The 23,055-nt window shown below is 40.9% G+C and overlaps 3 protein-coding genes across 4 annotated transcripts in view; 1 reads left to right on the top strand and 2 right to left on the bottom strand.

The window, feature by feature from the left end:
- The window catches only part of LOC115111991 (dematin), a 294,338-nt gene that overhangs the window by 129,659 nt on the left and 141,624 nt on the right, over positions 1 to 23,055 (bottom strand). The window lies entirely within an intron of this gene.
- dok2 (docking protein 2) lies at positions 1,221 to 16,426 on the top strand. The gene is made up of 5 exons (XM_065011776.1): positions 1,221 to 1,339; positions 7,060 to 7,368; positions 8,094 to 8,205; positions 14,435 to 14,615; positions 15,026 to 16,426. The coding sequence occupies exons 1-5, from the start codon at positions 1,280 to 1,282 to the stop codon at positions 16,011 to 16,013; spliced, it is 1,650 nt and encodes a 549-aa protein (XP_064867848.1). The 5' UTR covers positions 1,221 to 1,279; the 3' UTR covers positions 16,014 to 16,426.
- On the bottom strand, positions 18,445 to 21,739 carry kazald3 (Kazal-type serine peptidase inhibitor domain 3). 2 transcript variants are annotated; one of them, XM_029638598.2, is made up of 4 exons: positions 20,857 to 21,739; positions 20,117 to 20,277; positions 19,722 to 19,869; positions 18,445 to 19,586 (listed from the first exon to the last, which is right to left on the bottom strand). In XM_029638598.2, exons 1-4 carry the CDS (start codon positions 21,377 to 21,379, stop codon positions 19,501 to 19,503), a joined length of 918 nt encoding a protein of 305 aa, XP_029494458.1. In that variant the 5' UTR covers positions 21,380 to 21,739; the 3' UTR covers positions 18,445 to 19,500. The 2 variants fall into 2 exon arrangements, with proteins under 2 accessions (XP_029494458.1, XP_029494457.1); XM_029638597.2 differs by having other exon boundaries at positions 18,445 to 19,589; positions 20,857 to 21,738.

Here is a 23,055-nt window from a genome sequence, read left to right as displayed (position 1 = left end):
TAGTGAAGACATCAAAACTATGAAATAACACATATGGAATCATGTAGTAACCAAAAAAGTGTTAAACAAATCCAAATATATGTTATATTTGAGATTCTTCAAAGTAGCCACCCTTTACCTTGATGACAGCTTTGCACACTCTTGGCATTCTCTCAACCAGGTTCACCTGGAATGCTTTTCCAACAGTCTTGAAGCAGTTTCCACATATGATGAGCACTTGTTGGCTGCTTTTCCCCAGAAATGTGTCACTCAAATATCACATGAATACACATTAGACATGGCAAAATGTATAGAATTGCAAGAAAATTAGCTTTAAACAAACAAAAAAAATTGCACACCATGACAAAATGTGTAGAATTGCAGAAAATAAGCTTTAAAACTGCACCAACAAGATGGGTGTGAACAGTTTGTGTCACGAACAGTGCTTTTTCCCATAAAAATAGATGTGGCGCGCACGCAGGGCGAGGAGCAGGATGTTCCCTAATGCTGGGAGGGTGGGCCCGAGTGAAAAAGTTTGTAAACCCCTTACACTTTTTTGCTAACATGACCCAAATATGGCCAACAAGTCTATTTTGCATTTATTCAAATGTTGCTTAGATGATGGAAAATGGACACAGGAAGGATGCACTAATTTGACCACAAAGTCAGACGGGCTGTGAAATGAAAATAATTGTACAGAATTTACTAAATGTAGCCTATACCAATAAGGCTATAAGATTATTTGATTTTTTGAGCCATCCTGCTACACCAATTACATTTTACTTATGAATGTTGACACTTGTACATTTATCGTACTCTTGATGTTGTTTTTATATGCAAAACATGTCATATGTAACATTCAAAACAATTGCGCCTCTTGTGATTGAGAAACAAGAGGTTCACACAACAAAAGGCCACACACACACACACACACACACAGAGGGTGGCAGATAGCCTAGTGGTTAAAAGAGTTGGGCCAGTAATCGAAGGTTGCTTTTTCAAATCCCCAACTAGGTGAAAAATCGTTGATGTGCCCATGAGCAAGACAGTTAACTCTAATTGCTCCTTTAAGTTGCTCTGGACAAGAGCGTCTGCTAAATGACAAAAATGTACCACACACACACACAGTGTTTTAGTACTGAACTGCTGTGTTCTGTGATGCAGCTGCGCATACAGGAAGTCAACATGACAGGGAACTTGAGGTGTTTGCGTCATTTGTAGATAAATACCACAAGCAGGGTGTCGTGTTGAACAGAGAGATAAAAGTGGAGAGGAGTAGGGGCAACAGAGCTGGTACACCATGGAGGAGGACATCAGGAAGAAAGGAATGCTCTACTTACAGCAACATAGGTTTGGCAAGGTAAGATCTGCCACAGCTCCTTTGTATCACTCTCCTCAGAGTCTCTGTGTGGCCTGAACACACTATTAATATGTGTTGCTTACTCACACACATAAACTCAATGGCTTCTGCCTTATCGATATCATGAGCATGAGTCATCCATCAATCTAATAGTGGTATTGTTATCATGTAAGAAACAACTGCTAATTGATCGAGGTTGTCAAATCATCTACACTGTAAAACAAAAAATATTGTTGTTTCAAGTAATTATTATTTAGTAAATGGTTCCACAGCCTTTTTTTGGTTTACTCCACTTTTTGGTCCGAGTGTTACCTGAACAAAAAAATAGTTGGCCCAAACTTGACAAAACGTAGGCAAAAATTCAGCCAACTTAAATTTATGTTTGCTCAAATTGCCTCATATGTTCATTAAACTACAAATTATTATTTGTGCGTCTAACCTAAAAAAAAAAGCTGTGGAATTAGCTATACAAACACACAGTGTTTTTAACATTAAAACAGAGTCAAATGCCCTACCAAAATTAGACAACTATACAGAAAACCCCAAAATTGCTGAAATAAATCAATCAAAACAATGATGAGAGAATAGTCAGATGAACTGATAATTGACAGACATGGTGGCGTAGCAGGAAGATCTAAATGCCATGTGAGTTCAAATCCCAGGTTAGGACATTTTGAATAAAATAATTACTATATAATTGAGCATGCACAATGTAATCATGTATGTCAAAGTATGTACAATGTGAAAGTTAAAAGCACTGTGTGTGTGTGTGTGTGTGTGTGTAACCAGTTGCACAGCCTTTTTTAGTTTTGATGCCAAAATAATAATTTATAGTTGAATGAACATATGAGACAAGTTGAGCAAACACATACAGTTGAAGTCGGAAGTTTACATACACCTTAGCCGAATACATTTAAACTCAGTTTTTCACAATTCCTGACATTTAATCCTAGTAAAAATACCCTGTTTTTGGTCAGTTACGATCACCATGCTTTCCTCCTGGCTACCCCAGCCAACAGCTCCGCACCCCCCGCAGCTACTTGCCCAAGCCTTCACCCAAATCCAGATAGCAGGTGTTCTGAAAGAGCTGCAAAACGTGGACCCGTACAAATCAGCTGGGCTAGACAATCTAGACCCTCTATTTCTAAAATTATACGGCGCCAGTGTTGCAACCCCGATGACCAGTCTGTTCAACCTCTTTTTCGTATCCCTAAAGATTGGAAAGCTGCCTGCGGTCATCCCCCTCTTCGAAGGGGGTGACACTCTAGACCCAAACCATTGTAGACCTGCATCCATCCTGCCCTGCCTTTCTAAAGTCTTCCAAAGCCAAGGTAACAAACAGATCACTGACCATTTCGAATCCCACCGTACCTTCTCCGGCTGTGCAATCTGGTTTCTGAGCTGGTCACGGGTGCACCTCAGCCACGCTCAAGGTACTAAACGATATCATAACTGCCAATTATAAAACACTATACTGTGCAGCCATCTTCATCGACCTGGCCAAGGCTTTCGACTCTGTCAATCACCGTATTCTTATCGGCAGACTCAACAGCCTTGGTTTCTCAAATAACTGCCTCGTCTCTGGTTCACCAACTACTTCTCAGATAGAGTTCAGTGTGTCAAATTGGAGGGCCTGTTGTCCGGACCTCTGGCAGTCTCTATGGGGGTGCCACAGGGTTCAATTCTCGGGCCGACTCGTTCTTTGTATTTATCAACGATGTCGCTCTTGCTGCGGGTGATTCCCTGATCCAACTCTACGCAGACCACACCATTCTGTATACTTCTGGCCCTTCTTTGGACACTGTGTTAACAAACCTACAAATGAGCTTCAATGCCATACAACACTCCTATTGTAGCCTCAAACTGCTCTTAAAAACTAGTCAAACTAAATGCATGCTTTTCAACCGATCGCTGCCCGCACCCTCCAGCCCTACTAGCATCACTACTCTGGACGGTTCTGACTTAGAATATGTGGACAACTACAAATACCTATGTGTCTGGCTAGACTGTAAACTCTCTTTCCAGACTCATATTTAACATCTCCAATCCAAAATTAAAGAATCAGCTTCCTATTTTGCAAAACAAATCCTCCTTCCCTCACGCTGCCAAACATACCCTCGTAAAACTGACTGTCCTTCCGATCCTCGACTTCAGCAATGTCATTTACAAAATAGCCTCCAACACTCTACTCAGCAAACTGGATACAGTCTATCACAGTGCCATCCGTATTGTCACTAAGCCCCATATACAACCCACCACTGCGACCTGTATCCTCTCGTAGGCTGGCCCTCGCTACATATGCGTCGCCAGACCCACTGGCTCCAGGTCATCTATAAGTCATTGCTAGGTAAAGTTCTGCCTTACCTCAGCGCACTGGTCACCATAACAACACCCACCCTTAGCACGCGCTCCAGGTGGTATTTCTCACTGGTCATCCCCAAAGACAACACCTACTTTGGCCGCCTTTCCTTCCAGTTCTCTGCTGCCAATGACTGGAACGAATTTCAAAAATCGCTGAAGTTGGAAACTTATATCTCCCTCACTAACTTTAAGCATCAGCTATCTGAGCAGCTTACCGATCGCTACTGCTGTACACAGACCATCTATAAATAGCCCATCCAATCTACCTACCTCATCCCCATATTGTTATTTTTATTTACTTTTTTGCTCTTCCGCACACCAGTATTTCTACTTCATCATCTGCACATCATCATCTGCACATCTATCACTCCAGGGTTCATTTGCTAAATTGTAATTACATTGTTACTATGGCCTATTTATTGCCTTACCTCCTCACGCCATTTGCACACACTGTATATAGACTTTTTCTATTGTGTTATTGACTGTACGTTTTTTTTCCATGTGTAACTCTGTGTTGTTGTTTGTGTCGCACTGCTTTGCTTTATATTGGCAAGGTCGCAGTTGTAAATGAGAACTTGTTCTCAACTGGCCTACCTAGTTAAATGAAGTTAAATAAAAAATCAATCAATCAAACAAATTAGCATTTGGTAGCATTGCCTTTAAATTGTTTAACTTGGGTCAAACATTTCAGGTAGCCTTCCACAAGCTTCCCACAATAAGTTGGGTTGATTTTGGCCCATTCCTCCTGACACTGGTGTAACTGAGTCAGGTTTGTAGGCCTCCTTGCTCGCACACGCTTTTTCAGTTCTGCCCACAAATTTTCTATAGGATTGAGGTCAGGGCTTTGTGATGGCCACTCCAATACCTTGACATTGCTGTCCTTAAGCCATTTTGCCACAGCTTTGTAAGTATGCTTGGGGTCATTGTCAATTTGGAAGACCCATTTGTGACCAAGCTTTAACTTCCTGACTGATGTCTTGATACAATATATCCACATAATTTTTCTGCCTCATGATGCCATCTATTTTGTGAAGTGCACCAGTCCCTCCTGCAGCAAAGCAGCCCCACAACATGATGTTGCCACCCCAGTGCTTCACGGTTGGGATGGTGTTCTTCGGCTTGCAAGCCTCAGCCTTTTTCCTCAAAACATAATGATGGTCATTATGATCAAACAGTTCTATTTTTGTTTCATCAGACCAGAGGACATTTCTCCAAAACGTACGATCTTTGTCCCCATGGGCAGTTGCAAACCGTAGTCTGTCTTTTTTTATGGCGGTTTTGGAGCAGTGGCTTCTTCCTTGCTCAGCGGCCTTTCAGCTTATGTCGAAATAGGACTTGTTTTACTGTAGATGTAGCTACTTTGTACCTGTTTCCTCCAGCATCTTCACAAGGTCCTCTGCTGTTGTTCTGGGATTGATTTGCACTTTTCGCACCAAAGTACGTTCATTTCTAGGAGACAGAACACGTCTCCTTCCTGAGCGGTATGACAGCTGCATGGTCCCATGGGGTTTATACTTGTGTACTCTTGTTTGTACAGATGAACATGGTACCTTGTGGAGGTCTACCATTTTGGCTGATTTCTTTTGATTTTCCCATGATGTCAAGCAAAGAGGCACTGAGTTTGAAGTTAGGCCTTTAAATACATCCACAAATACACCTCCAATTGACTCAAATGATGTCAATTAGCCTATCAGAAGCTTCTAATGCCATGACATCATTTTCTGGAATTTTCCAAGCTGTTTAAAGGCACAGTCAATTTAGTGTATGTGAACTTCTGACCCACTGGAATTGTGGTAAAGTGAATTATAACTGAAATAATCTGTCTGTAAACAATTGTTGGAAAAATTACTTGTGTCATGCACAAAGTAGATGTCCTAACCAACTTTCCAAAACTCTATTTTGTTAACAATAAAATTGTGGAGTGGTTGAAAAACGAGTTTTAATGACTCCATCCTAAGTGTTTGTAAACGTCTGACTTCAACTGCAGTTTTAATTTGAGAGAATTTTAGGCCAACAATAATTTTCTAGTTCAGGTAACACTTGAGTAAAGTTGAGTAAATAAAAATATGGCTGTGGAACCAGTTACTTATTAATAATACTTTGAATCAACTTGATTTTTTTGTACAATATAGCTAACGCTCATCAAGAAAGACAGTATAATGATGTTGCCACACATGACTGAAGAGAGAGTGTTAAATACCCTGCTGTGTTGTCCAGACTTTGCCAGCTTGTAGTCCAAGAACTCGGAAATGAGTTAACTCTGGTTCGTTCAGTCATCCCTATGGTGAAAATTAATGGGGAAAGAATAGGGTTTTGTGATAAACTCCTAAAATAAGATCTGAGGTTAACACAGGCTGAGGAGATCTTATACGTTTTGTTTTATGAGATAATATCAGCAAGTTAACATGACCTTTATGAATTATGAAGGCTTTATGTTTGTTTTTTTAATTGACAGAAATGCTTCAAAATTCACAAAAAGTTACATTAGCTGATGAAAATGATCTCAGAACAAAACGTATAAGATCTCCTAAGCCTGTCTTTACCACAGACCTTATTTTCGGCATTTATCCAAAGTCTCTACAACAATGACATTCATTTCTCCATGGCAGAGTTAGTTAATACAAAAAGATGCAATTACTATCTCTCTCTTTTACACACATATTTCTTTTTTCACCGTTTTCAATCCCCTCACGACACGTTTTGATTTGAGATAGTCGTCTGTTATCCAGTTATAAAGGCAAACGGCAACCAATAACTTTTATGTGCTACAGCTAAAGAGTTCCATAGTTCAGTACCAGAGACTTATGTAGATTAAGGAGTCTTTGTTTAGTTAAACCAGGGGGAATAACCTATAGTTAAGGTCAATTTCCTGTCAGGCTAGACTTTCCTGATGTGTTTGTATTTGCTCCAGGAGTAGTATTGCAGGTCTCAGACCAGTCTCAAAATCCCTCATAGAGTGTTTTGTTTTAATGGTGCAATAGCAGCAGTAGCAAACAATCTGCAAAACCCATCTCCACTGTGGTAGACTGAATCAATCGCATTTCTTTGTTGTAATTGCAAAATATTTCGTTTTTTAAAAGGAATTTCACAGAGCCAAGCATCCAAGTTATTCCCCTCGACAGTATTGAGTAATGCCATATGAAGAGCAGTGTTGACAATGGATTCACTTTATCTTCCTCTTTTCACCTGCTGAACCAGTTGGATACTGTCAAACCTATTACAGGCTATAGGAAGTGAAACTAGTAATAGGGCTTACCAGTAGCCTCATGAAACAAGCAGAGACATCCCTTAAAATATGAATATTGGCCTTCTGTGCCTCTGTTGCTGTCTGACCCCATGCTTTGTCTACTCCCCTACAGAAATGGAAAAAGGTCTGGTCGATCCTGTACAGGGAGAGTACCTGCTCCATCTCACGCTTGGAGTTCTTTGAATGCAAAGATGGTGCGAGCACCCTGGAGAAATCAGACAAAAACCTCCGCAAGCAGCAGGAGAGCAAGAAGGTGATCAAGCTAAGCGACTGTATCCGGGTGTCAGAAGTGGACATGGAGGGCTCCCCGAAAGACTGTGGCCAGTTCCATGTGGAGACTGCAGACAAACTTTTTGTGTTTGCTGTGGAGATGGTCGAGCTGGACGACTGGACACAGAAACTGTGCGAAATTGCATTCCCTGTACGTTCAGTCAGATCCCTTGTTCTGTCAGGTTTGATTCTGCTTAAAAGTAAAGGGATCACACTTTATATGATGCTGCATGTCCAGTTCATGTACAGTTCAACATAGGGCTGGGGATCTAAATCATAACTGATATACTGTAAACATACATACAGCAATATATGACATTACACTTATGACAACAGATATGACATTACACTTCAAAATATTTTTGAAAAGCAAGCAGATAACTCAGGAACTCAAAACTGTCACGCTATATAGAAAAAATACTCTGTCACACACTGACTTCTGAGAGTTGACACTACCATCATGTGATGAAAAACAGTAGCAGGGTTTACCAAAGAAACCCACTAATTTTAGCTGTTTTTAGCTGACTGTTGAAGAGTAATGGCTCACTCAGCTTGTGTTTTGAACTTAGTTAACAGTCTCTCCCTTATATGCTTTGTATTAGCAAAATACAATTCAGGAGGAAAAAACAGTGCCAAAGCAGTAGCTAGCCCGCATTATCCATCATCCAACTAACACTGGTGAAACAGCAGGTACAGATCTAGTGCTTAGTACACAAGTGAACACTGCTAAGTACACAAGTGAACACTGTTATTATTACGCACAAGCACAACCAACAATACAAACATTCCAAGGCCCTGCAGTCTGTTTTCTTCTTCCAATATGTGGAAATGTTGACGTTCACAGTATGTTTATGATGGTATATTTGACCAATGCAGATGAACTGGGGTGAGAAAGGAGGGATGAAACGTAACAGTATGCAGCGATCAAAGGAAGATGCTGCAGAAATGGGGATGGAGGACAACTCTCTGTACAGCAGAAGAGACAGTGGTAAGTCTTGCTATTTACCCCATGAAGGAAAACAAAATAATTTTATATAGCAAGACACATACATCCGTGCAAGCACACACACGCACACACTCACACACACACACACACACACACACACACACACACACACACACACACACACACACACACACACACACACACAGGACATTCTCAGATAACTGCAGAGAAAAGTGTCACTGATACTGTATGTCTACATACGTAGCACTGTATTTAATACAGCCCTGAGCTCTTTCAGGTCATGGGACACTGTTCTTTGACATTCATCTAATGTCTTGTAATGAGAGGATAAATGTGCCTGACGTGACTCAACTCATCACTACTCTGATCAGTTACTGGAGTGTATACTGGAGTGTATACAGAGCTCAAGTTGAGGAACCTAGGGCTTTAAATAAGTAAGTCATATTGGGGTGTATACATTGGAGCATTACAGTAATAGGACTTCAGATTAATTTGAATAAAGGAAGTGCTTCTTTATATTTTCCATTTGAGGTAAATGTTCAAAAAACTTGACTATACAGTATATAAAATAAAATAAAATATAAATGTCAATATATAATATAAAACCAAACCTCATTTTGTAATACATTTTCTGTGGCCTCTTACACACAGACACATTGTGTACATCTCTGTCTTATTTTGACTGTTATACATAGTGGAAAATTGTGAAATATTTTCCTGTCTTGTGGTTGATGAGCATTGCACCACCAGTGTCCGCATGTTTGCACATTGACCACTTACTTATCAGTCAGAAGAGTTACATCCTGTTCTCTACTGTTTTCTGTTCTCTCCATGTCTTAAAAGTACAATGAGGCACTGACTTTTGACATATACATTTGATCTGTTAAATATCACATCCTTTCAACCAACAACATTTAGGGCTGATTTCTCAGACATAGGTGAATAGAAGCCCTGGACTAAAAAGCTATTTCAATGGAGATTCTCCATTGAGCATGCTTTTTAATCAAAGACTTAATCTGTGTCTAGTTTTTAGCTATGTTTTCTCATCCTGGATCTTGGATATTCTTGTCTACAACTGTCAGTTCATTATTGATAAAAACTAGAACAAGATGTGTCCTTAGCAGCAACATCGTAATAGCTACAGCATTGTGGCAGTGATTTGAGTTAAGTATACCAGTATGTCTATTTCTGAGGGGCTGTAACCTATGTGCAGTCAATTATTAGTAGATGCATGTGAGGTAAACCAGAGCCTGCGTTTGAGATCACAAGTTTAACAACTTCAGCATGCAACATTCAGCTGACAGGCCTGCAGCCAGTGTATCGTTCTGAGGGTAAAACACACACTCTGATTCAGATTGTTTATGGTATTTACTGTTGGATTACAAAAATGTAACAGGATCTCTGTGTGTGATATGAATAGGCATATCTCCACTGAGCTGATCGTAGCCAGATACTGTATGAGCCAAAGCAAGAATAGTTGTATAATGTGAAATTAGTGCTTGGGCTTCAAAAATATTTTTTTCTATCAGCATTACACAGTATATGTAAGTAGTCATGGCACCTTGAGTCTGCAGTGACTGTGTAGTCATCCATCCTGAATTCTCTTGTTTTTTTATTTCATGTGCCATTTTCAGTCATGCAATCCCATGCCTCTCATAAACAAACAGCAAATGCATGTGGTGCACCAGGCAGAGGAAGCAACTCCTCAACCTCAACCTTCTGAAACAAGCACCTGGGAAGATATTAACCCAAAAACTAAAACACTTATCCATAGCATTTTACAGGGCCACGGTTAGTTCAATGTGCCTCCAAATAGACCTACAGATAGACTGCAAAGTATGTAGAACGGAACATTTTTTAAAAATAAATTCGGGTGAGAAACTGGTTTAGTGGTTTAGGCTCATCCACCAGTGGCAAAGAGGTGGAGCTGAGCTACTGTATAGAGAAGTCAGCGAGTTTATTTTAAGAACAGGGTATTTCTGTCAGATAGGGCTTGGATGTAACAGGAAGTCAATAGGCTCTTCTCTCTTTTTGTTGGTTGAGGAAGTCCTGAGAGGTTACAAGCCAGTGCATCTTTTCAACGAAACATCCTCTACTCAGTGCAGCAATATATCTGTGGCTTACTAAGACATATTTTACAAACATGCTGCTCTGCTCAGCTCTGTTACAGAGTCTCTCTCTCAGGTGCTGCTCAAAGGCGCTACAGTGAAGATCCAGCTCAGTCAGGGGTGCTTTCAAAACATGACAGAAAAATGCAGCAACCCAATGGTTTTCAATGGGAGCAGTGCGTTGGGGGAGGGCCTAGGGTTGTGGTGTGCTGTCAATCAGAAAAGTTGCCAAGATATGTCCGTCACAACCAATTAAAAATGTAGAACACCGTTTCTTGCTAACTATTTCTCCTCACCCTACTAAACCGCTGCGTTTGACATGTCCCAGCTAGCAATGAGGAATCGGCCCAGAAGCGGCCCTCTGATTGAAGGGGCCAGAACTGATTGAATCGGCCCGGAATCGGGTGTCGGACTCGGCCAGGAATCAAAATAAATGACTGCCCAGAATCGGCCCAAGTACATCGGGCCGTGTCCGTCTACCGGAATTCAGACGAATTTGCTGGCATCTTGCCAGAATCCCCCCAGAAGCGGCCCGATGCTAATTTAAATAAATGTATACAAAATTACCCGATTTAGTCATTTTAAATATTACTATTATTAATTTTATACATACAAATATACCCATCCACAAAAAAAAAACATTTTGTGTTGAAGGAAACACCATACACTTGGTGAACGTGTCAGTGTGCATGCTCCTGGCCCGCCACAGGAGTCGCTACAGTGCGATGGGACACAGCAACAATGACAAAATATGGAAAAATAAATCATAAAATGTTAATTATATAAAGCATATGTAATCATCTGCCAGAGAGTAGCCCTAATCGTCCCGAGCCCCAAGTTATACATTTGGGCCAGATAACTCACACCGGAATCGGCCCGAGCTCAATCCTCGCATCCTAGCCATAAGTAATACTCAGGCCACATGAGTAATAAGTAATACTCGGGCCCAGACTCAGGCCACATGACGTTTGACTCTCAGCCGAGTGCACCTACTCTCAGCCGGAATCGGCCCAGATCCACTGTGTTTGAAGGCACCTTAAAGGGAAGGGATAGTGATGGATGTGACAGGTTTTCACAAGTGTCGGTTTTCATCCTTTTCATCCATGAGTGGGAAGTATTTTCTTTGAAACCATGCTAACACATTGTGAGTCTGATCTACAGTATATTCAAACTCCCATTACATTAGCTCTCTCTAAAGGGATTTGGAAAATGTACGTACAGCACCTTCAGAAAATATTCAGACCCCTTGAATTTTTCCACATTTTGTTAGGTTACAGCCTTATTCTAAAATTGATTCAATTGTTTTTTTCTTCTCACAATACCCCATAATGACAAAGCATGATGTATGATGCTGCCACCACCATGCTTCACTGTAGGGATGGTGCCAGGTTTCCTACAGATGTGACGCTTGGCATTCAGGCCAAAGTTAGATTCTAAATACATGGCACTGTGTAGGTCTAGGATTGGTAATGAGAATGCATTCCACTTTTCTCTCACTTAAAGACTGTTATCCAAGTGAATGGAAAACAGGAGTAATATGCCTCTGGCTGTGACTGGGATTTGATCTCCCTCCCACAGAGCAACTGACAAAGTGCAGTGCTCTCCCCCATAGCTTATGTTCATTACACCGACTGTAACTTGGCTTGTTTCGTTCATAATGGGAACCACAGTAGCAGTGGGGAGGGGGTCCAGTACTGGAATGATCACTTTACAACTGGAATTTTGGGGGAAATCAGTTAGCCTGCAGTACAATATGCTAGGACCTGACAGAGAGTCTGGTGTTGTTTAACTCTGCACTGTACAGTTGCGGCCAAATATATTGTCACACTTGCACTTTTCTAAAATAATTCACTATTTCTTCGGAAAAAAACGTTTTTATTAGATTTTCAACATTGAAGAACCAATTACATTTCTGGAAACTTAAGTTTACATTTTTGATTGAGAAAATAAAGACAAATGGCATGGACAAAATTATTGCCACTCCCGGGCTAATACTTGGTTGTGCAGCCTTTGACCAAGATAACTGCAGACAAACACTTCTTGTAACCATCAATGAGCTTGCTGCACCGTATACTGACAATTTGCCCCACTTCTTTTAACAACAAACTGCTCTAATTCTTCAAAATTTGAGGGATGCCCTCCACCAACTGCTGTTTTCAGATCTCGTTATAGCTTTTATATGTGATTCAGATCTGGACTCTTCGCTGGCCACTCCAGAACAGTCGAGCACTTCTTCTTAACTTCTGGCTGCTTTTTTATGTGTGTTTGGGGTTGTTGTCCTGCTGGAAGACCCACAATCTTCAATGTAGACCCATTTTTTGGACACTGCCCACTCGGCACAAACTGGTTGAATCAATGTTGTTTCAACGTAATTTGTCAACATATTGTGACGTTGAATCTACGTGGAAAAAATGAATCGACGTAAGCTTTTTTTTGACAGTGACATTTCAACAACAGGATTATAGTGTCTTCAGAAAGTATTCATATCCCTTGACTTATTCCACAATTTATTGTGTTAGAGTCTGAATTCAAAATTGATTAAATAGATTTTTTTTGTCATCCATCAACACACAATACGCCATAATGACAATGTGAAAACATGTTTTTAGAACATTTCAAATTGCAAACGTATAAAAAACGAAATACAGAAATGTAGTTTACAGAAGTATTCACACCCCTGAGTCAATACAATACATGTTAGAATCACCGTTGGCAGCGATTACAGCTGATGAGTCTTTCTGGGTAAGTCTCTAAGAGCTTTGCACACCTGGATTGTACAATATTTGCAAAACATTCTTCAAGTTCTGTCAAGTTGGTTGTTGATCATTGCTAGACAGCCATTTTCAAGTCTTGCCATAGATTTTCAAGCCGAATTAAGTCAAAACTGTAACTAGGCCACTCAGGAACATTCCATGTCATCTTGCTAAGCAACTCCAGTGTATATTTGGCCTTGTGTTTTAGCTTACTGTCCTGCTGAAAGGGGAAATCGTCTCCCAGTGTCTGTTGGAATGTAGACTGAACCAGGTTTTCCTGCTTAGCTCTATTCCGTTTTCTTTTATCCCCCCCAAAAAATCCCTAGTCCTTGCTGATGACAAGCATACCCATAACATGATGCAGCCACCACCATGCTTGGAAATATGAAGTGTGGTACTCAGTGATGTGTTGTGTTGGATTTGCCCCAAACATAACACTTTGTATTCAGGACATAAAGCTAATTTCTTTGCCACATTTTCTTGCAGTTTGACTTTATTGCCTTATTGCAAACAGGATGCATGTTTATAAAAACAATACCAAAAAATTGTTCAGGCATCCTTCTTTTCACTCTGTCATTTAGGTTAGTATTGTGGAGTAACTACAATGTTGTTAATCCATTCTCAGTTTTCTCCTATCACAACCATTAAACTCTCTAACTGTTTTAAAGTCACCATTGGCCTCATGCAACCAAATATCAACATTTGAAGGACAGTTTGTATAAACTAATCATTTGTATGTTGGATTCACATCTCCATCAACCAAGAATGTAAGTCAAAGAATAGGACTAAATCAAATCAAACTTAATTTAAAGTGTATTTAAAGCTTGATTTGATTTAGTCCTATTCTTTAACTTAGATTTTTGTTTGAGATGGAGACGTGATCCAACAAATCCAGTAGTGTAGTGGAGGGCAAATGCAAGTAAGCACAGTTTACCCCTGTTTTTTTTGCCAAGTTTACCCACAATTTGCAGAAAAATACATTTAAAGTATAGGAAGAGTGACTTTTTTCCCTGCACTGGCGTTCAGTGAATTTTTTACCACTACATCACTGAACATATCAATTATTAATTTGTAGACACATTGGAATTAAAGCCAGACTAAGTCAGTGGCACAGATTGAACTATTCAAGCAAAAGATACAACTCCTTCCTATGTTGATATTTGGTTTCATTGACAACCAAACACAATGCAATATCACTTTTGATAAATACTATAAAAACTGTATATGGGTTTACATAATTTTATCACTAGGTGTAAAAATCCATGTGTAATAAGGACACTGCAATTTGAGTCAGTGTGATACTGTTTGCGTTGAGTTAGAGGAGAGTGTCTGTCTGTTTCCCAGACTGTCTGTCTGTTACATCCTGTCTGTCTGTTGTCTGTTTCCCAGCATTGAAGGAGTTCAGGGTGGTGGTGAGGAGGACGGAGGCAGCAGAGCGCTGCAAGCTGAGAGGCCCCTATGTTCTACGGACAGACTTCGACAGCCTCCTCCTCAAAGAGCCCAAGTCAGGAGAGGTTCTTTTCACCTGGCCCTACCGCTACCTCCGGAGGTTCGGACGGGACAAGGTGACCTTCTCATTAACTGTCAACTACAAAAGCCCAGTAATCACAACAACATCTAAAATCTCAACAAATCTCTCTTGGAATGGTTGAGGATAGGGTTGTAAAATTCCGGTAACTTTGCCAGTATTCCAAGGTTTTCAAGAAATCCTTGTTGGGGGATTCCTGGATATCCCGCTTTTTCCCTCCTGATTTCACTAATCTTCTTACTGGGACTTCTGGAAATTTTGGGCAATTTTTGCAACCCTAGTTGAGGACAATTATTTTAGTGTTAAAGAAAGGTGACCCAAATACAGTACAGTCTTTAAATAAAGCACAACGAGGTTTCTCCCTATGAGTGAATAGCTGATAATTATATGTAAGAAACTTTCCTTCAGAGTGAAGTTTTAACCAATCTCACACAAATTTCTTTACAGGTGACATTTTCTTTTGAAGCGGGTCGCAGATGTGACTCTGGCGAAGGTAGCTTTGAGTTTGACACCAAACAGGGCAACATGCTGTTCCATGCCCTGGAGTCAGCCATCAACCTCCAGAGGAGTGCAGGCCTACCCCTCCGACAGGCCTCAGGAGGCCAGGAGATGGACCCTGGGCCCAGGCTCCTGCCAGGAGGGGAGCCGGGTGTTTACAGCACCGTCAATGAAGCCCTGCAGAGGGACGGATCGTCTCCCCCACACCTCCCCCAGGCCAAATTGGAGCCCCCCATGGAGAAACTCCTCACCGGGGTCAAGAGCCTGACACTGGACACCAGAGGCATTCCCTGCAAGAACCAGGTGAAGAACATCTCCAGCTGCCCTCTGATGAACAGCGAGAGTCAGACCTACTCTGAGATCAATATGCCTCTGGAGAGGAGGCAGCAGGAGGATAAGCCCTCCCTCAGCCTCAGCGCTGGACCCAACCACTCCTCAAAGGACTCAGACTACTCTCTCCCCTTTGACACCATTGCCAAGAACCTGATGGCAGACATGCTGCTTAGTGTCCACCTCCCCCTGGGGGTGGAGCCGCAAGGCTGTGAGAGGTCAGGCTGCCAGGAGGACGATGCTCCAGATCCCCTCTATGACAGCATTGATGAGTTGGCCATCCGATCAGGCCTAAGTAGGTCTGAGGGCACTAAAGTCAGATACACGAAGGCAGAGCACATCTATGATGAACCGGAGGGCTGTGCTGCAGCTATAGCTTTGGAGCCCAACTGCCCCACCTCTGTTTACGATGACCCCGAGGAGGTCAGAGGTCAGGCATGGAAAATCATGGGCACCATAGTTGACCCCAATGGCCACGAGTATCCATACAACCCTCACGTTGACGACTACGCTGTCCCCAAGCCACCTAAGAGAGCTTTTCCGCCGGATACACCCCAACATGAAGAGGAGGAAAACTCTCCGTATGATAATGTGAGGGTGAAAATTAACTAATGTGAAAAAAGAGGGTGCCCACATCAAAGATGTCATCATGAAAAGATCTGGGATACTGTGTGAGCCCATTGTAAACCTGAATTCAGATGATTTCTCAAGATTGGTTGACTACTGTTCCCTGATGCTTCATAAAACCACAATGCCCAACATATTTTATTTTAATCGTGGTTTATCATATACCCAATTTCTGCTGTGAAGGCCTTGAATACAAAATAACTACAATAACCTACAATAACTTATATATATGTTTTACACTGTATGCTGTTGTACAGTCTTTGGCCAGCAGGAGGTACCAACACAGCTTGACTCCAAGTTTTCTTTGTAAGTACTTTTTAATCTTTGAAGCAGGATGTTTTGTATAAGAAAGTTACTTAACTTGTAAATCTGAAAATAAATGTGATCTTTAAGTCCTATGGATTTTGATACTGAATCTGTCTGCTCAGCATCTATTTAAAAAATATAATTAGTAAGGGGTAAAAAGTTCTGGAATACCTTTGCATTATTTGAATCTCTGGAAAAGTATTTCCAGGTTTATGAAGCCTTGGCATTTTTCCTATTTTGTTGCCTTACAACCTGGAATTAAAATGGATTTGAATTGATATCACTTGATTTAAACAACATGCCTACCACTTTGAAGATGCAAAATATTTTTTATTGTGAAACAAACAAGAAATAATACAAAAAACTGAAAACTTGAGGGTGCATAAGTATTCACCCCCCCAAAGTCAATACTTTGTAGTACCACCTTTTGTATCAATTACAGATGCAAGTCTCTTGGGGTATGTCTCTATAAGCTTGGCACATCTAGCCTCTGGGATTTCCCTGTATTTATCATTCCTTCAATTCTGACCAGTTTCCCAGTCCCTGCCGATGAAAAACATCCCCACAGCATGATGCTGCCACCACCATGCTTCATTGGGGGGAGGGTGTTCTCGGGGTGATGAGAGGTGTTGGGTTTGCACCAGACATAGCATTTTCCTTGATGGCCAAAAAGCTCAATTTTAGTATCATCTGACCAGAGTACCTTCTTCCATATGTTTGGGGAGTCTCCCACATGCCTTTTGGCGAACACCAAACGTGTTTGCTTATTTTTCCTTTAAGCAATGGCTTTTTCTGGCCACTCTTCCTTAAAGCCCAGCTCTGTGGAGTGTATGGCTTAAAGTGGTCCTTTGGACAGATACTCCAATCTCTGCTGTGGAGCTTTGCAGCTCCTTCGGGGTTATCTTTGGTCTCTTTGTTGCCTCTCTGATTAATGCCCTCCTTGTCTGGTCTGTGAGTTTTGGTGGGCAGCCCTCTCATGGCAGGTTTGTGGTGGTGCCATATTTTTTTTCTCCATTTTTTAATAATGGATTTAATGGTTCTCTGTGGGATGTTCAAAGTTTCTGATATTTTTTATAACCCAACCCTGATCTGTACTTCTCCACAACTTTGTCCCTGACCTGTTTGGAGAGCTGCTTGGTCTTCATGGTGCCGCTTGCTTAGTGGTGTTGCAGACTCTGGGGCCTTTCAGAACAGATGTATATATACTGAGATCATGTGACAGATCATGTGACATTTAGATTGAACACATGTGGACTTTATTTAATTAATTATGTGACTTCTGAAGGTAATTGGTTGTACCAGATTTTATTTAGTGGCTTCATAGCAAAGGGGGTGAATACAGATGCACGCATCACTTTTTTTTTCCTTTTTTTTCTGAAACAAGTAATTTTTTTCATTTCACTTCACCAATTTGGACTATTTTGTGTATGTCCATTACATAAAATCCAAATAAAAATCCATTCAAATTACAGGTTGTAATGCAACAAAATAGGAAAAACGCCAAGGGGGATGAATACTTTTGCAGGGCACTGTATATTTTCTTGCTTTGTCTCCTAATTCCTGCTACCTTTCAAAGAATGTCAATTTCCCTACTTTCTTTGCATCACTAAAACATAGCTCGGAAATAAAACAGGCCCTGAATGTTTATTATGTTTTCCACCCTGGTGCTGTCTGTGACTGTCAATCAAGCCAAGTAGCTATGTTTCAAGCAGACCTGAACTGCTTCCCTCAAACTTTTTTGCTTTCCTCCTTTGCCAGTAATGTATTTTCAGTGGACAGGATATTAGACGAGCTCGAGGGAACTGAAAGCCCCATGCCCATCTGAGCCTCAAACAATCCTCTTGATATCTAAAAGTTTTCCATACAGTTAAAAATAAATGGATTCCAAGAGTTGGGGAGTTACTCCTTGACTGGGGTTTTCCTCCAATGATGGGCTCTGCTTGAAATAACACAGCAAAAGAAAATGGAAGCAAACAAACAGGGATATTGTCTGGTTATTTCAAGAGTAGGGGTCCAGACCATGGCTTTGATTTACACCAGTATGACTGTAATTACTTTAACAGTCAGTGTTGGTGAAGGGACTTTGGCACGCAAATACATGCAGAGTCTGTTTGTGATTACTGTTTTTCATTTATTGCATATTTCTTTCTTCTGGGAATGCAATATGTAACAGTAACAGTAACAGTAACAGTAACAGTATGTAGTAAGCCATCACCGCTTCAAAATGTACGCATTTTACATTTAATTTTTTATCCAGATGAAAGCATAAATAATTTGGAAAAACATATATCCCCTTTGAGATGAGTTGATATATTGTAATATTCAGAAGTAGCATAATATAACAAATCTTTGTAATATAATTTGTTTATTCATATTCATAATATATTCATAATATTCTTAGTCTGATGTTGCTTCCTTTGCGTAGATGTAGTAGGAATGCTATATTTAGATCAAGTCCAAGGTAGTCCATAATCTCTTATAAAAGGAAATAGAACCTTGTTGACACAAGAACAAAGGAGATGGTGTTTCTCTTCATGTCTGAGCTGCACAAAAACATTAAAACCATCTGTGGGCTTCCCTCCACCATAACCAGAGCTGGGCTTGGCTTACTGACACATCTGCCCAAGCATTACAGCGATAGATAGAAACCTATAAACCAGCTAAATGTACATTCCAGTTCTGAGACACAACAATGCACCTAGACATTCCACATAGAGTACATCCAGTTGCACATATTGGTTGCACACATGCCAGGTTCATCCTGAGGGGATGGCTAAACCTTTTACCAGACAGTAACAGGACAACTTTCCTGCACTTTGGAATGTAGACTTATAGTCACAAGGAAAATGGGTTTGAACAGCTTTTGAACGAAGAGACATTCATTCCTTATGCTTTCAGTACTATATAGTGTACAATATAGACTTCAGGAATGATCAGACGCTTCCATAATCAACTTCCACACATATTCACCTATGCTTTTGTTATATATCACGTTCACATCTCCACTTTCACCATCTTGACTACAGATGTAGAGATGAAAACATGGGGTTAAGCTGAACAGTTGTACAAAATCTGCGTGTGCAACACTACAACAATTGTGAAGACTTTCAGGATGCCATCAGCACCTCCGTTAGTGAGGGCTGATTCTTTACAACGGAGGACATCACTAGTAGTAATCCTCATCATACTCTCTCTCCGAGTGGCCATACTCCAACATTTCCGTCACGTTCTCCGTCAAGTAGACGGACATCTCTTCTGAAAAAGTATTAGATGGGGTTATTAGCCTACGTAGTATCGTAACCAGAGGAGTCAATCTCACGTCTGTCATTTTGAGAGATTTGTGTGACAGCTGAAGAAAAATGAAATAAGCTCTAGAACTGTCATTACCTGGACCTAAAACTCCTAACACAGCCATTGCAGAGATACTGCCGAGCTCGTTCCGAGCAACACAGCGGTAGGTGCCAGCATCGGCCAGGCCAGCTTTCTCGATCTGCAGCCAGCTAGAGAGCTCATACTTCAGGGGACCACCCCGAGACTGTCCAGCACAGCGCAGACAAAGAACATGTTTAAGCATAGCCTATTGTTTAGGACTGAATGAATTAATGTACATAATTCTATGACGCAATATATAAAATGAAATACCAAGGACCTATGCATAATCCACCCAATATTTCTGCATCATCCAATAAGTAAGTATGTTGATGGAAACATTAAAGAATATATAAGGAAACAGCAGAGGATGGTTTTCGAAGCATTGATTGAAGCCTCTAAACAAGGTTCACCTGGACAGATATGTGTGGGTCATCTCCTGGAAGAATAATGTCTCTGCCATCCTTCTTCCATTCAATCATTGCCATTGGAAAGGCAAAGACCTCACAGAGGAACACCATGCTACTACCCGTAACATTCACCAGGTTCTGGGGTGGGACCTTGATGATCGGCACTGAAAAAAAAAGAAGAGGTAGAGTTGGGCTGTTTACGAGCCAATTCCTCTCTCACACAGCTCCTGAGCAGCAAGCTTGACTCCTGGAACTGGTTAAAACAATACATCTTTCTCAATGCCTGTGCGGGAAGTACAGGCCAGCCCAAAAATCCTCAAACCTGGGGGTGGAGTAAAGATTCCTCTGGATCAGTCTCAGTGAGTTCTCTTGCTACTCTGTCAGAAAAATCTAAGACTGGTGACAGGAAACCACTTTGCCCTAATCCATATTACATGCACTCTTTCTGATTGACTCATGGTCTGTGTCAGTTTTTTTTCCCCACGTGGCAAAGTGTTACATGGAACAATAAAGTGTGTATTGTATGCAAAATTATCACGTTAATGATTATTTCGCTAGCAGATTGATTGAATAGGTTTTGTTTCTGTTTTGGCCATGATGTTAGTTTCCCCAAGTGATCTTTTGTCTACTGTCTGCCAATTTAATCACGGTTTATGAGCAATAACTGTAGATGAGTAAATGTACACTGACTGAGACAGCACTAGGCGCAAATCAAAGCCATAGCATCATAATAAGCGATTTACCTGTTTTGCATGGACCTTTGCGCTTTATCTTGAGTGATGAATTTGAGAAGTACGCTTCCTTAAACTGACAATTGTTCATGTATGTTCTGTCATCGGAACCACAGAGCGCATCTTGCGATTGACAGACGCACTGCGGCTCCGCAACTTCTCCATCTCCAACATCCAAATCGTCAATTTTGCATTGAAGATCCGTCCCACAGAGACCGTAAAACACATTAATGTCGCCAATATCACACGTCTGCCCCTCTAGATTTCCACACTCTTGGCAGCAACCACAACTGTCCAAAATGAGCCCAGCCCTGCATTCTTGTGCCACGGGACACAATTCAGGTGAGCACTCACCACAAGCGGTTACATTTCTATCAAACGGATCCTCAAGCCTATCATAATCTAATGGATCGATAACGTAATCTAATGGGTCTATACGTTTGTCAATGACCTCATCAAACTTGTTCGGGAAGCTTTCACAAGTTCTCATGTTCAGCAAAAGCATAATTCCGCAAAGTATTATTTCCCATGGCATTTTGACTGACTTGCTGGTCTTCTATGATTTTTTATAGCACTTTTCGTTACAGCACTTTAGCAGAAAAATATAATCCACTATAGGTCTAAAAAATCATTATACAGTCCACTTCAAAGTGTATCCTTTCATTTCCGATATGAAACTTCCAAATACATTCCAATGTTTTGATCGGGGTTGTTCAACAACTGTTGGACAATATTTCTCCCGAAGATCGCTGAGAATGCACAGCCCAGTGCTCTACAACAAAAAAACAGAATGTCATTCAACAAACCTGCATTGTAGCCTAGATTTAGGAAAAATATGATGACGTTTTAAAGCATCCGGCAATTCCCAAGAACAGTGAGAGAAGGAACAGGAGGATATCGGTCTATACAGTAATAATGACCAATGATTTGATAGCAACGCCCACAGACCCAGGGAAAAGTAGTTTTATATTAGATATTCGGTTTTCTCTCGCCAATTGAGCCAAGCTATGAAAATCATAAATTCTGAATTAGGGGAGAGCAATTGAAAATCCCAAATAAAATATAAAAAGAGTAATAAAAACAGGCCTGGAATTGTCTCCATCCTCCACTGATTCAGAATATAGCATTTCCATTGTCATGGTACACTTTGTTCATAGTACTTTCAGAAAGTATTCATACCCCTTGACTTCTTCCACATTTTGTTGTGTAACAGCCTGAATTCGAAATTTATTCAATTGTTTGTTTTTTCTCACCATTTGCCTTGATGACAGCTTTGCACATTTTTGGCATTCTCTTTGGCCAGAATGCCAAGCATCACTTCTGGAAGAAACCAGGCACCGCTCATCACGTGGCCAATACCATCCCTACGGTGAAGCGTGGGGGTGGCGGTATCATGCTGTTGGGATGTTTTTCAGCGGCAGGGACTGGGAGACTAGTCCGGATCAAGGGAAAGATGAACGGAGCAAAGTACAGAGAGATCCTTGATGAAAACCTGCTCCAAAGCTCCCAAGGCCTCAGACTGGAGCGAATGTTCACCTTCCAACAGGATAATGATCATAAGCACACAGCCAAGAAAATGCAAGAGTGGCTTTGGGACAAGTCTCTGAATGTCTTTGAGTGGCCCAGCCAGAGCACAGACTTGAACCCGATTGAACTCTGGAGAGACCTGTAAATAGCTTTGCAGCAATGCTCCCCACCCAACCTGACAGAGGATTAAGAGGATCTGCAGATTGGAGAAACTCCCCAAATACAGTTGTGCCAAGCTTGTAGCATCATACCCAAGAAGACCTCAAAGCTGTAATCACTGACAAAGTTGCTTCAACCAAGTACTGAGTAAAGGGTCTGAATACTTATGTAAATGTGTAAAAAGTTATTTATTTTTAATAATTTTGCAAAACAATTTTTTTTTTTTCTTTGTCATTATGGGGTATTGTGTGTAGATTGATGAGGGGGAAAAAAACAATTTAATCAATTTTAGAAAACGGCTGCATCATAACAAAATGTGAAAAAATATTGAATATTTTCTGAATGCCCTGTATACTATATATGAATACACTATATACATAAATGTATGTGGACAGCCCTTCAAATGAGTGGATTCGGGCTATTTCAGCCACACCCGTTGCTGACAGGATTATAAAATCAAGCACGTAGCCATACAATCTCCCTAGCCAAGCATTGGCAGTAGAATGGCCTTACTGAAGAGCTCAG

This window comes from Oncorhynchus nerka, linkage group LG27 (genome assembly GCF_034236695.1).
Source record: "Oncorhynchus nerka isolate Pitt River linkage group LG27, Oner_Uvic_2.0, whole genome shotgun sequence".
NCBI classification, from domain to species: Eukaryota; Metazoa; Chordata; class Actinopteri; order Salmoniformes; family Salmonidae; genus Oncorhynchus; species Oncorhynchus nerka.
The sequence above is the reverse complement of the archived record's forward strand: the minus strand, read 5'-3'. Positions and strand labels throughout refer to the sequence as shown.